The 14,689-nt window shown below is 36.4% G+C and overlaps 1 protein-coding gene across 3 annotated transcripts in view; it reads right to left on the bottom strand.

Annotated features, from left to right (window-relative positions):
- Window positions 1-14,689, bottom strand: part of PHIP (pleckstrin homology domain interacting protein) — a 103,701-nt gene that overhangs the window by 44,652 nt on the left and 44,360 nt on the right. For all 3 annotated transcript variants that reach the window (XM_069011284.1, XM_069011286.1, XM_069011287.1), the window contains exon 16: window positions 4,447-4,575. In XM_069011284.1, the coding sequence (XP_068867385.1) occupies window positions 4,447-4,575 (129 nt within the window). The remainder of the gene's footprint in view (window positions 1-4,446; window positions 4,576-14,689) is intronic.

Genomic DNA, 14,689 nt, shown 5'->3' with positions numbered 1-14,689 from the left:
AAAATTGAATTTTTCATGCTCTGAGTTTTCTTTTTTTTTCTGTCCACCTGCTCATAATTTATTATAGATGACTTTCCACAGACCCTCAAGATTGAGGAATTCTTTTGTCCAAATAAACACAGAAAGATTTATGCTCCATCCCGTGCTGGCACATGTATCACAGTATTGTGAAATCAGAAAGATATTGAAGTGCAAGGAGAAAAGGAAAAGTGAATAGAAGGTAAGCTGATACATATACTACATATCCCAAGACTACCTACTGGCAAGGAAACCCCATGGCAGCTCATGTATTCAGCTGAACTTTGAACAAGTGAAAATCAAATCATAAAATCATTCACACAAATTAAGATTTCTAGTGCAATATTAAAACAATTAAACGATTGACTCAATGAATAGAGATCTCAAAAAAAATTTGTCTTTTAAGCATGCAGAGAGGAATGCCCAAGTTGTCATAGAACATCCTCTGATTTCTGGAGAGTATGCTCTATCATGACCAATCCATAACACAGTTTCCAGTAACTTGTTATGTAGAAATGAGAAAGGCAGAGGTTAGAGCAGCTACTCAGAGGTCTCGTCTCTCAATGACAAATGTCTCCCGTCCTGGAAGCAAGAAGACCAGGAAACAAAGATGACAACAGACATTTGTCAATTACAGTATCAGAAAGTGCATCCATATGAAGTGGATTAAAAAAAAAGAATTGGGAAAAAATCATAGGAATCATGGGACCTAGACCTCACAAAAACTCAGAAAAATAACAACAGGAAGAAATCAGAAAGATACATAGAAAGATGCAATGGAAAAGAATTTACTTCAGAGATTCAAAAGACTACTCTTACAAACCGCGTTTGGACAAGGTGATATCCCACTGCAGTAAAAAGCCGACTGGATGAAATCCTGTTGCCAGATTTTTTGTTAACAGATGCCAAATGAGAAATATAAAAGTGCTTTCATGTGTCTAACTGACAGAATCGAGGCTTGCTTAACACCTTTGTTTCTTCATCTCACAGTAGCTCAATATGATAGAGACAGAGGTCCCCTAGGAGGACTCTGAATATCATAATAATGGAATATGCATTACTTACACCTAGTATAAGTCTTCCTACTAAGTGCTTCCCACACTGAGAAAAAAAGACTTTCCAATGGCAAGGTCATACAAACTGTGAGTTTTATTATGTTGTGACTTGGCTGTACAGAGTTGTCCGCATCCCAGGTTTTGCAAGCAAAGGGAAGACCTGGTGCAATATCACAAGGGACTTTGTTGCAATTACCCTTCTGCGTACCCTACAGTGCAATCAAGTATAATAGAGAGAGTAAATAACACTTTTCTACTCAATAATATAACATGGCATTTCTTGGAGAACACAGACTCTGGCCAACTCTCAGGTAGAATATCCCTACTGGAATCCAGGACAGTACCTTATCCTGAGAACAATCAGAAGAATTAGACATTCCAGCAGACAACCATCTAGAAGTACTAACAATGAGACTTATTTGTTTATATACTATTAGAGATCAAATTCATGACAATAAGATGATACCACATCACCATCTGCACACGAGTCTTCTATTCATATAACTTCACAAACCCAGCTTGGGAATGAGCACAAAAGCTTTCCACAAGGTCTGAGCTCTATAGATAGACTCTCCTCCAATCACACATTCAGAATGCTCAGTTTCTCCAAATGGGCACAGTTACACTAAGAAGTTTTCCCCAGTACTTCACCAATCCACCATACGTGAACTGTCAACTTGCAACAAAGTACTGTGGTTTGGGCAGTCTGCAGGAACAAAAGCCTTAGAAACCTCAGAGATCAGGCTCCCAGGGAAACTGGTCACAGCACCAAGCCTGCCAGAGTTCAAAAAGCATTTGGACAATGCCCTCAGGCACATGATGTGTTTCGTGCAGAGCTAGGAGTTGGTCTCAATCCTTTCCAACTCAGAATGTTCTATGATTTAAAATCAACAGAATAGTACCTTACACTTTAGAACTGCTAGGCATTCCTGGACTAGTTTCCACCTAATTAAGAACCTCTGAAGTGCACATGCCCTGTTGACAGTGAACTCGGCTCAACTCTGGTGATGATACACTAAGAAATTTCAGCTGAGATTGGCTCAAGGAACCCCAAACAAGCAGCAAATGTCTTCTTTTTTTTTCTCCCACAAAAAGATTACTTCACAAAAACATGTATCATCAAAGAAAAACCCCACAAAAACCCCAACAAATGCCAAACAAAAAACAAATAAACAAAAACCCCACCCCATTCACCTTCCTTATGGCCAAGATCACACTGCAGGGGAAAGAAAGCCTAGGCATTTGTTCCAGTCAACTAGGAAATGTAGATACTATCTGAACATAACATGAAAAAACATAGATGTAGAAAAGCAAGAGCTTGTTCTCTCAGTAAACACTATCTCAGCTATAATCACTGTCAATTCAAAAATGCAGGAATATAGGACAGGTTACCATGCTTCTTTATTCTGTAAAATTCATTTCCCCAGAGAGATGGAAAACACTTTAAAGGCCAAAAAACATATATTCTACCAGACCATCTGACAAGATGTCTGAAACCCTCCCCAGTATCTGAGGGGAGAAAGACAGAAAAAAATCCACCATCTCCAGCACCTACCTACCCGTAGTTACATTTTCCCATAAATCAGGTCAGACAAAAACAGAGATGATGAAACCACACATGGAAGACATCAGACACTTCTGAGTTTTCTGTGAGTGGAAGACTGAGATTAAAGTGGTAACAAATGTAAGTCCTATTTGCTCCCATTTCTTCTATGATCAGGAATGCCAAGAGTAACACTGGCATAGCAACAGCTGTAGAGGATCATTTTAAATCATTCAATAAGTGAAAAATTTTAAACATGATCTTTTCTCAGAGGCTGCAGCCTCTTCACCCAAGAGAACCAAGGGTCTGTAGAATTCAAGCAGGGAAAAGCAATTGTGTTCATTCTTCAAACAGATTTAATCCCTCACAGGTAAATTCTTAAATGGCAGTATAAAGGAAAATTCTGATCTATCCCAGCAAAGACGAAAAGACTCACAATTTTTCAGTTTAATTTCCAGCATTTCAAAGTAGCAGAGGACTACATACTTCCAAAACAGTTGGAGAGAAAAAGAAACCTGAAACCATACATGGACATGGTAAAAAAATGTTTCTATTACAATAGGCTTTTAAGTTTGTAACAGTAAGAGCTCTGAAAGACCAAGAAAATGATCTGATAATCCTGATTTTCCTCGCTTGTGATGTCTCTAGTCATTTGTTTTACTTGGAATGGAAGCGGAAATGCACAGATAGTAATAACCAACAAATAGCAACAGCAGCTTAGTACTGAGGACTTCAAATCATAGTTGAGAAACAAGGAGAAAAAACAAATCCCCAAATGCAAATTCTTCTGTAAGACTACAGAAAGAAATGCAGTAGCTTACAAGACAAAGACTAAAATTCCTTTTGCTCTCCCTCATTCAGGTCCCTCTGCATTACTGTTTGCCAAAACGCTTTCAAAACCAGCCTGAGTCCAAAGATCCAAAGCAGAAGGCAAGATCCAAAAAACAGCAGTTCACCAACAGCATTCAAGTGTCAGCTACCAGAAGCAGAGATGAAAATCCTAGAGCAGATAGGTCTACTTAAGTCTTAGGAAAAGGGAGAAGAGACATATCTCATTTCTTCCCTGGATGGTAAAAGAAAAACTAAGATCTTGTGGACACTCCAAACCTGAATGGTTCACAGAGCATGTTCCTCCACAAAGAAAAAAAAATAACACCACATATCTTTACAGTCATGAGGGTCTGTGGCAAGACACCCACACTCAGAATACACAATGTAGACTATGACATTAAAGATATAATATTTTAATCACACTAGTGGTGGAATACTGCTGTGTAAGCACAAAGGCATCCATGATGGTACTTCATTAACAGACATAAAATTGCATCATTAAAACATATAGTACATTTTTTAAAATAATTCTCTCACAGGCTATGCAATATTTAAATACAGACAGCAGGAATTAGTTCTATTACACACCCTTTTCTTTGGGCTTAGTTAGGAACCAGAAAAAATATTTCAAATAAAATGTTTAACTCTTATCAGTTCCACGGCAGCTTATTCCCATTATCCATGTGGATCCATTAGTAGATACTTGTAACTTTGTCACTTAAGAGAGTGGACAATGACTGGTTAATTTTGAATTCTGTTTTTAAATTATTATTATTATTTTGAACTTCCCACATAAACAGTAGCTTAACAGAATGTTTCCGTAATTTAAAAAAGGACAGTGAAATAAACCTCACTGTCAACAACAGGCATCCAAAACATCCCACATTATTGGCTCAAAATTGTGTCAAGTCATGCCCTTTTGAAATGAAGCTCTGAAGGAAAGTTTGCACAAATGAAGTCAACACAGACAAACATTCTGATTTTCATCTTGCACCGTACCTTGTCATATTTGCTACTGGAACCAAAGCCAAAAATCAGAAGGTGACCGTGAGAATCAGTACATGCAAAATGCTGTCCATCAGGAGAGCACTTGCAGTCAAAAACTGCACCATGTCCTTGTCCTTCAATCTGAAATATATCAACATACAAAATAATTAACAGAAATTAATAATTTTCAATTATGATTCTCAAAACTGTGGTGCTGACATTGAAATTTATTATAAAATTTGTATGACAGTATACTGCTAGATGGAAGTTACTTTAAAACAAAGCTTACTTTTTTAGCTATTCACTAATCAGTGAATTTTGTAATAATGCTCATGAAAGATTCCAAATTGATAGCAGTAGAAACTGACAGACTTTATCCACAAAGCAGGCACAGTATAGGAAGTGAAAGTAAAAGCTTCCCCTTGAAAGTCCTGCTAATGAGCCTAACCAGAGAGCTGGGCCCAGTTCAGGGCTTAGTCACTACACCCTTTCCATCCTCTGCCTTCTTGCTAATCTACCCCAGTAGCAGTGGCTGCTGCGGTGTTTCACAACACCTGCCCCCTAGAAAACGCACTGACATAGACAACCCACATTACACAACTTAGCAACTACCTGTTTCTGTAATTCCTACTCCTAATTTATTGGAGTGGGGAAGGACTAAATTTCTGTAAAAACTCCACCTTTTATAGGAGAACTGCAAAGATTTTAAAAAAGGAATTTTTACCTGATACTCATTTTCTGTTTTCCAGTTCCATTAAGCCAGAACAAATGGGTTTTTGTTTTTCCCTGCAACCTGTCAATCAAGCAGAGGTGACCAATCACCACTCTGAATTTTCATGTCTTCAGCACCTCTTCAGAAAGCCCCTTTCTATTCTCCCCAGCAAAGCACTTTTGCATTTTCTTTAAAGAGACACCAAACAAAATTCTTTCCCTAACTGTGGCAGGCCTATATATTGCCAGGAAAGGGGAAAACAAAACAAAACAAAAAACAATGATATTCAGCCTTCAGACAATAACACTATGCACTTCTGCAGCACCTTCCAGAGGCCATCAGCATTATTTTTAAAAGTTAACAAATCAAGCCTCAAAAATTCTGTGAGGTAGGTACTGTTCTCACTTACAGGCTGAGACAAAGGCAAGAACTCTAAATCTTTTCCCCACAGTCTTACAACACACCCACACCCCTGCACATCCCCCCAGTGACAGAGGCTGCTACATCTATTGCCAGTGCTTTCAGGTATTTGATAATGGTCTTTCTTACTACAAGTAATTTCCCTAAAAGTCAAATGAGTTTCTGCACTAGCAAAAGAGGAACATAAACCAAACCGAGTTTTATGTTCTATTTTGCCCATTATTCCAGAAGAAATGAACAGAAGTATCTTACAAAAAGAGATGGAAAATAAAAACAGAACTTCAAGCAAGTGACACTAAATTCACAACAGTCAGGAATGCAGAATTAATTTAGTCTAAGCGAGATCCAACTACCACAGTAAAGTTACAACTTTGTGCTGCTTTTTGCAGATAGAAAGCTCACTGTATTAAAGGGAGACAGTTTGAGAAAGCAGGTGGAAAGCAGACAGAATTTTAGCACAATAATAAGCTTTGCAGAAATACAGTTAAAATTGGAAAAGAAATATTTTATACCTAGAGATTTCTGTTCCCTTACCCTTCCTCCAACAAAGGAAACATCAGTGTCAAGCTTCCTAATGTTCAAGTCCTTCACAAATAAAATTTCAGGATTCAGCCTAAGTTTTGAATACTTTTTGTTTTACAAGGGAAACAATATATGTTGTGGGAAGAACTATTTGCTAACCATGGCGAAGGGAGAAATGAGAAACAGAAGGAAAAAAGACAGCTATTAAGATGATGGGGTTTTTAATCCTTTCCATCAAGAAACGGTTTGGATGGACCATTTTCAAGAACCCCCTGGAAATTAGAGTGTTAAGTGGGAAACATTCCCTTCTTACGTAAAGAAAAGAATAGTGTTCTACTATTTGTGGACAAGTACAGTGCAAATAGCTTTAAACCAAACATGCCCAGAATCTGGTTTTAAAAAGTGCTTTTGGAAAGGGCAACTCTAAGACCTTTCAGTAGAACCCTTCAAGTCTGAAGTACAAATACTTGGAAATAAAGATTCTTACAAGAACAAAAACTACGGCTGAGGATAACCTTCCAAGATATAATCACTCTTCTAAAGAACAAAGTCAACCAGAGTGTGCTATCCAGTAGATTTTTTTTTTTTTTCAATAAAACTATTTCAGGAATAATAAGTGACACCTTACAATAGAATTTTTTCCATAATAAAGCTAACACAGAGGAGCTGGTCATTTGAAACAGAAACTAAATATTAAGTTGCAAAAAGGGAAGTTGTATCACAAATCAGTGAAGCTGTTACTTCAGCAAGCTAGATAAAGAATTTCAGCAAGAAGGAAGCTGCCTACCCTTCTCTATCCCTTTTAAATCAAAAATGCAAGAGCTACATGAGACTGTATCCCAAGAAGACATAAAGTGATTATTCTGTCGGGAACCTTCCCCTGCTGAATATAAGGACATCACTTGTGAAGGGAAGAAACTGCTCACGAGAACAGAAAAAGCACTGGTTATTTAAGAGCTGCCACAGAATCACAGAATTGTTTACGTTGGAAAAGACCCTTAAGATCACATAGTTCCAACCCCCTGCCATGGGCACAGGTACCTTCTAGACCAGTTTGCTCAGAGCACCATCCAACCTGACCTTGAACACTTTCAGGGATGGGGAGTCCACAATTCCTCTTGGCAGCGTGTTCCAGTGCTTTAACAAAGGCTGTGTCACAACAAAAGGCTGTGGAGAATGAATGTGTTAAGACATTCGAAGCAAGTAGCAAGGATTCTTCAGCCACAAACAGGGAAGAACCAGTGATGCTATACAATCAGGACTAAGTGAAGATTACTTTTAGTCTCAGCACCAAGAATTAAGAGTCCAATTTGTCCATGTTTTCACTAGCAAGGAAACATGCGGACATTGGTATATCCTGAAGGGAGGAATGCTGATGCAATAAGAGAATGAAAAAGGAAAGACTCCTTTCCTCTCAGTTTTGAGGAAAGCTTATTTTTTGCCCCAAACCAGGAAGAATAGAGCTGTCTTTCTTCAGAAAAATAACTAATTTTTTAATGCCAAGAAAATATAACTCATTCAACCTAGCTAGATTTCAAAGGCCCAATATAGTATTTAAACTTGATTCAAATGACTGTGATTAGCAGGAGAAATGCAGAGTAGGTAAACTTTATAAAGAAAGGATAACACTTATTGATTTTGGAAAGACATACAGAGCTAAAAGGATGTTATCACTAAAGTTTCTCAAGTCAGGCCTTTCTGGTTTTGACTACAGAAAAAATAAGAGCCCTTTGGTGAAATGAACATTAGGGAATCATCCACTGAGAACAGATTTGGAACAGCATAAATTATATCAACTGAAGCAATTAAAAGCCAACAGGACAAAATGCAACAGAGCATGAACCTAACAAGATTATTAGAAATAACTTACTAACACACTTACTGCCAGAAAAAAATAATGAAACTCAGTCTACATACAATAGCACTACACATTTCTACCACATCTTCCAACACAAGTCACCAGCACAGTTAAAAAAAAAATAATCAGTGAACTAAAGCCTCTACTAGCCTGAGGTAGAATCCATCCTTCATGTTAAGTAACTGAAGCAATTAGTTGAAAACACAGTGAAAAAGATCACGGTGTATTCTTTGCAATGCACCACATATAATGCAGCAACAAAAAGAAAACTGCAATTCTAAACCAGACCAAAAGCGCATGCAGAAAAGAAAGTGCATATGTGCTAGACAAATAGACAATGCTAAGAACAAAATCTTCCAAAGCAGTACATGGTTTTGCTTCCCATGTTCAAGATAAGTAAATTCTAAGAGGAACAGCTACAGAGTCACTCGTCATGATAACACAAAACCTAAGAGCTAAGCTTCTTTATATGAACACTAAGGAAAGAGGACTATTTCGTATGATCAGACTAAAAGACCTTTGCAGGAAAGAAACTACTATACTAAAAGACCTTAAACAGGATGAGAACTTCTCTACCTACATGCACAGGAACAAATGAATATTAGTCACAAGCAACATTTAAACTTGAAAACTGAAATTCAGATTCTAATGATTGCAACAACAGCATGCTAGAACAAATTTCTGAAACTAGCAAAAAAGCAGCACTAATTGTTATTAAAACATACAACCTCATTTATAGTGATGAAACTACATCATAACTGCTCAAGTCAAATCAGTCTCCAAGCATCTGGAGGTTCCTTTGCAGGTTTGTGCTCTCCTTTGCCTTAAGGAACAATCTTCAATCACAGCATGTTTCCATAAGCCAAAAAATATCTACAGACTTTCTGCAAAGTTAAAGCAGGTTGCTACTCATTTGGAGGAATAGAAAGAAGACTTGCTTTTAAAGTCAGTTTTTAAAAATAAAAATTTTAAAAAACAGCAAATCTTCTACACTGCTTCCAGAGCAAAAACAAGAGATGAAATGGTAGGAAGAAGACCAGAAGTAATTAAATTCTGAGTAATATATTTACTAAAAATATTTTTATCTTCCTACCAGCCAAGCCAGTTATTCATTCAGGAATGCCTTATATCTCATGAAAGATAAATCTATCAGTTAAAAGGTCTGATAAGTCACCCACCCTGTGGATGCCTTAAGTTATATAAAGGTTATATATATAAATTATTTACAGCTGCTGTTGTTGTTAAATATTTTTCTTAATATCCATGCTGCAAACTCAGTACTGGCTTCTTCTATTTGAACTATTAGAGAATTATGCTGGTTTTGTTCTCCAGAATCTGTTTCTCAGGATGTGCTCTTATGTGCTAAATTGAGAGGTGGAGCCTCTCAAAAATTTCAAACCATTTCAGTAGGACTATAGACAAACTGATTCAAAATAATGCATCCATAACCTTACTTAGGTCATTCTGTATTTCACATGGCTACAGAACCTGACCTAAAAATACAATCCCACAGAATCCCACTGGAAGTGGAAGACTTTATGAAGGCCACAACATAAGAAATACTGTTTTCACATCTTTAGCTCCCACTGGAAATTACAATGTTGTTCATATAAACAAGAGATGTGCCTTTCCGACATTAGTCCAAAAAAATCACCTCCTGTGGCAGAAAATCCACACACAGAGCATTCTGCTGAGGTGTTCTAAATGGAAGCTGATCTTTTACACTGTTCTTTTGACAGAGACTTCCAATCTTTTGATATGTCATTTAGCCTAAAACTAATCAAGTAGTTGCTAACAAAGACCTAGGTAGGCCTGACAGGTTTACTGTTTAAAGGAAAGGAAACAATGTTGTAAGTAATACGATGCTATTATGGCTTTAGTTTGCCAAGTTGCATTGAAAGTAGAAGTAGAATTAGAAAGTAAGAATCCACATCAGACAGATCAGTGGAAGATCAGATTTCAGAAGATGGGGCAGGAAAAACATTAAGATACACAGACATAAGTAGCCATAGCATAGGAACTGCCTGTAACGAAGTGTCCACTTAAAGCTAAAAATAAAGGACAGTCAATAACCAGCTCTCTGAAGGAGTAAGAGCACACAGAAAAATCCAATTGCAACTCAGTAGTCTCTGCTTGATTGACAACTTGCAGGAAGAAACCCTTTTGACCTGAATCAGTTAATGCCATAACACTGACAGTAAATTCTAAACAAAACAAGGATTAAACTGCACTAAAACATTTAAACAGTCATTAACAGGGAATGTGTGTGTCCAAATTCACAAAAACTAGACGTCATTGCCATTATGAAATACATTCTTACTACGACCTCCATGGAGGTTTCTAGTATTTCTGACTGATTTATGTAAAAACATAAAACGTGTAAAGAGGGCAGAGAGACTGGGCAAGGAGACAACCAACACATCACTGCATCCAGACAGTCTGATTCTTCAATTGTACTACAGATTCCCCATTAATAGGATCAAAATCACACCCTCTACAATTTCCATTGTAGAAATCAGGAAAATTCCTGTAGGTTGCTTCAACTTGACCTTTTTATGGTCAAGTTCTGTACATGATGATTTCTGTCACTGCTTATGCTAATAGCTCCAAGTCAATATACAACATATCCAAAGCTCTCAAAAGCTAAGTGTTTCTATTAAAAATTTTCAAAAGATACATTGTTTAAAAGTTGGAGAAAATATATAAGCTTAAAAAAGAATCATGCAATCCAGCTACCATACATCCTAGAAAAGTAATTAAGGATTTGTAAAGAAACGTATGGAATCAGGAATAGCACCAGACAACTTTACATTAGACAATCAGCTACAGACTTGGGGACAAAACATTTGGACATTATCTTCAGCAATCTTTTTCTTATTCCTTAATGTCTGTGTTGCCATAACTTTCAAACTCAACATCATTGTGTGAGACGATTTTAGGGTTGAGGTTTTTTTATTTTGGTGTGTTTTGCTTGTTTTTTAATATATAATATATATTTAATATCTAATATAAAAAATGTATCTGCATTTACACACATGTACTTGTATCTGTCTATGAAAAGGCATATATTCACCATGGTAACTTCACGCACTGAATGTAAAACAAAATTAGCACGAATGTACTCACTTGCTTCAAAGCTTTCTCACTGGATGCATGGCAATACACATTTTCAGTTTCAAAAACAAGTTTAATGTTTTAAATACAATTATTGCTTTGTTAAATTATGTATCACACCATTTCCTGATTTTATGCCAGCATTTCTAAGTATAATCTGTTTCACTACTACATCATTTGAAATAAAAGCAGCATTTAGAGAGATACAACTATAATCATCACATAACCAGACGAGCACGACCTTACAAGGTAGGTTAGTATTTGCTTGCTGATTCTACTGCTCCAATTGTTTTCAAAGGCAATCAAATGAAATAAAGGAATTTCAGAGATCACCTTCAAAACAACCTTATCAAATCCACTTTTTGTTTCTTCAGCCCAAGGCTTCTCAATAAAGAAACAACCTGAAAAATAAAACTAAGGACCAATACAAGTCAGGGTTTTTTCTTTACTATAGCACAGACATAAGAGCTTGGGTCTTAACTTCAAGATTGGCCAGATAATCAAGAGATCTAAAAATAAGTTTGTGAGCATTCACAAACAAGTTATATTCTCTTGATCATATGAAAGCATTACATATTTCATTTCATAAGAAGTCAGAACACAGTCAAATGAAAGCTACTACAGTAGAGCTAAAAGTAAATAAGGTTTTAATGAGCAGTCTGGCACCATTCCAAGATTCTTCCAACATACCTTTTCTTCTGTCTAACTTTTGCAGTGGTAACTGTTAGAAATGTAATCATCTTGTAACCCTTTAAGTGAGCAAGCAGATGCTGGAATCTTATCTCATCAAATACACATACAGAGATCTCCCAGTGAAGTAAAACTTTTGTTCTTCACAAATAGTATTTCAGGAATAACCAGACAAAACCACTACAGCTTTTCAAAAACATCTAGCAAAATTTATTTACACAACTGTCTCACTTCATGTACCTGACACTGATGTATAGAGATTAAAAATTTAAATTACAATTAATTGATTTTAAAAGTAACAACATATAATCCTTCATCTAAAAATTAAATAGCGCTGAAAGAGGTATTAAGCACGTTTGTTTGAAAACTACATAAACAAGCTGTGGTAAATTTTTCCCTTTGGGGTATTTTCTCTTGAATTTGTGGTAAAACAATTACACTAAAGTCAGTCATGCTATTAAATACCTGGTCTTCAAGTCCTGCTAAGAAATCCTGACCATCTTTTCCAACCACAGCTCTGTATTTTCATCTTTCTGATAACAAGCACTGAACCATCAAATTTGAGACTACATTAGAGAAGCCAACCCAAGCTACAAGTCAAGCTGGTAAGACAGGATAAGACATGCAAATTTTACAATTCTATAGATGCAAGTAGAAGATGCTTATATTTTATAATTCTATAGCTAAAAAGTTTGCAGAGTCATTAACAATTTTACCCTGCTGCAAAGCTCTGAGCTTTTTTTTTTGGGGGGGTTGGGTTTTTTCCCTAAGGATTACTAACTTCTGCAGTACTTTCTTAGCTCCAGCCAAGAACATAAGAAAAAATCACCCTCCAAGTTTGTTAGCTCTGATAAAGTAGCTTATACCTGCTGCACTGTATGTTCAACAATAGTTTATATTTAAGTTCTTTAGAAGAACTTTAGAGTTGCTATTCCCTACTAATACAGTTGTTAAAGAGAATGACTACATTTAAGTTTTGATGTGGCAACATAATGCCAAGTCATATAACGTTATCTTGTGAAAGGATCCATAACCATTTACATAAGGTTCCAGTAAGATGTTCTTTCATCCTTTCAGAAATAAAAGTTTCCTCCTCATTTCTCTGTTAGCTGTCATGATTTTAATTTAGAAGAAAAAAATTCCGAAAAAGAAAGATATCTTTGTTAATGCAGTTAAATCCAGACTTTATCCTAAAATTTTAAGTAATTTGCTTCTGGGATGACAATTTTAAATGAAGTTGGACAAAATAATGTGCTGCTAAGTTTATACAAAAATTGCAACTGCAGAAACTTGAACTTATTAGAAAACTGTCACTTTCCAATTCATCTGCTTACATTGTACCTGTTTTAATGTATGTTTTTTGACATATATGTGAGAAACTATCACACTAACCAAATCTTTGAATAAGCTATTAAATCTTTTTTTAAAATAAACACAGAAGTGTGTACATCTTTGCTTAAAAAGTGTTCATATTTAAGGTCTAGGTTTCATAATCTGTTGAAATTTAATAAACATATTGTAAAGAACACATGTAAATCTCAGGAAGTCACAAGCTTTCTAGTTCTGGATACAATGTCTATTTACATAAAAGTTAACTAATGCATTTTAAATGAAAGTGTGGGACTATTCATCATGAGCTTCCAACAGAAGACTGCCTAGAAACAAAGAAAAGAGCTAGAATTCTGATACAGAGGTTTAGAGGAAAATATGCCCCAGTTTAAAAAAAAAAATTAAAAATCACTAAGTTTTTTTTAAGGACCTGTAAGAAGCCTTATCCTATCTTACACCAACTACAGCTCTCAAAGACACTGCTGTCCTTTTAGGACTCAGTGAAACAGCACATCTTAGCTCTTTCTCAGCTCCCGGATCAGAGTTTTTTAAAAACAGCCAAGAAATGGAACTGTGGCCTGTATCTTCTCCAGTAGTGATGCATCAGGCAAATCAGCCTGCCCCTCAGGCTTTGCAATTTTGAAGGTTTATTTTGTTTTATTTCTTTTTTCTGACCATTTCCATAACAATGGGACAGAGGGCATAAGAATGACAAACACCAATTCAAGCACTAAGAGTTACACTGCTATTTTTGAACTACCAAGATGGTTTCCAGGGCAAGCAGCATTTACTAAGTGGAGAGTAAGCATTTACACAGAGGAGAACAGTAGTGTTTCTGGGAGAGATTAAAGCTTTTCTTTCACAAATATAACTTGCCATTTCAAAGGGAGATGAAGGTGGGAAAGGGGAGGAGTGGGCTCAGTTAGAATTTTTTCTTTTTCTTCCTCCAAAAGAATCAGAAGGTTGCTTCAAATGACTAGTTCAGAGTTCAAATTCTAATGCATTTCTGAAACATACCCTTGGTATTTCTATATGCTCTCATGAAACATGCTTTAGCATTTAGAAAAAGACTTATCACACAATTCTCAACGATTAGAGATATATACACTGTGATGTATTAGTGTCGAAGACTGAGGTGGCTTAGCCTTCCAGCAAGTCAGGTAGTCACAAAGGTAGGAGGATTTTGAAGTACTCAGATCTGTGAATTTAACACCAAATTGTAAAAATATTCTTTTTGTATCAGTTTTTCAAAGCATTCTTCACAATACAGTGAAAGAACTAAGGCTGTCTTAGCCCTGAGTTCTAAGGGAGTTCCAGAACTACCACCCAGAACATGTTACAGACACCCTAACACACAACAGTGCTCAGAAAGACCCTCTTAGTGCTAAGGTGATGTCACAAGAATCAGTCCAAATAAACACTTCACAACCAGGAACACATTAAGATTACAAATAAGCAAAAGGCTGACCTTGACAGGTTGTCAGGCACACAGGAGGCACCCAAGGCACACATATTATGTCAGACATAAGAAGGCTGACTGCTGGCTACAGCTGAGCCTGACTTCTCAAAGAAGCGACTCATATCAAGAGTCAATCAAGTAAGACAGAAGA

This window comes from Aphelocoma coerulescens, chromosome 3, assembly GCF_041296385.1.
Source record: "Aphelocoma coerulescens isolate FSJ_1873_10779 chromosome 3, UR_Acoe_1.0, whole genome shotgun sequence".
In the NCBI taxonomy this organism is placed as follows: domain Eukaryota; kingdom Metazoa; phylum Chordata; class Aves; order Passeriformes; family Corvidae; genus Aphelocoma; species Aphelocoma coerulescens.
The sequence above is the reverse complement of the archived record's forward strand: the minus strand, read 5'-3'. Positions and strand labels throughout refer to the sequence as shown.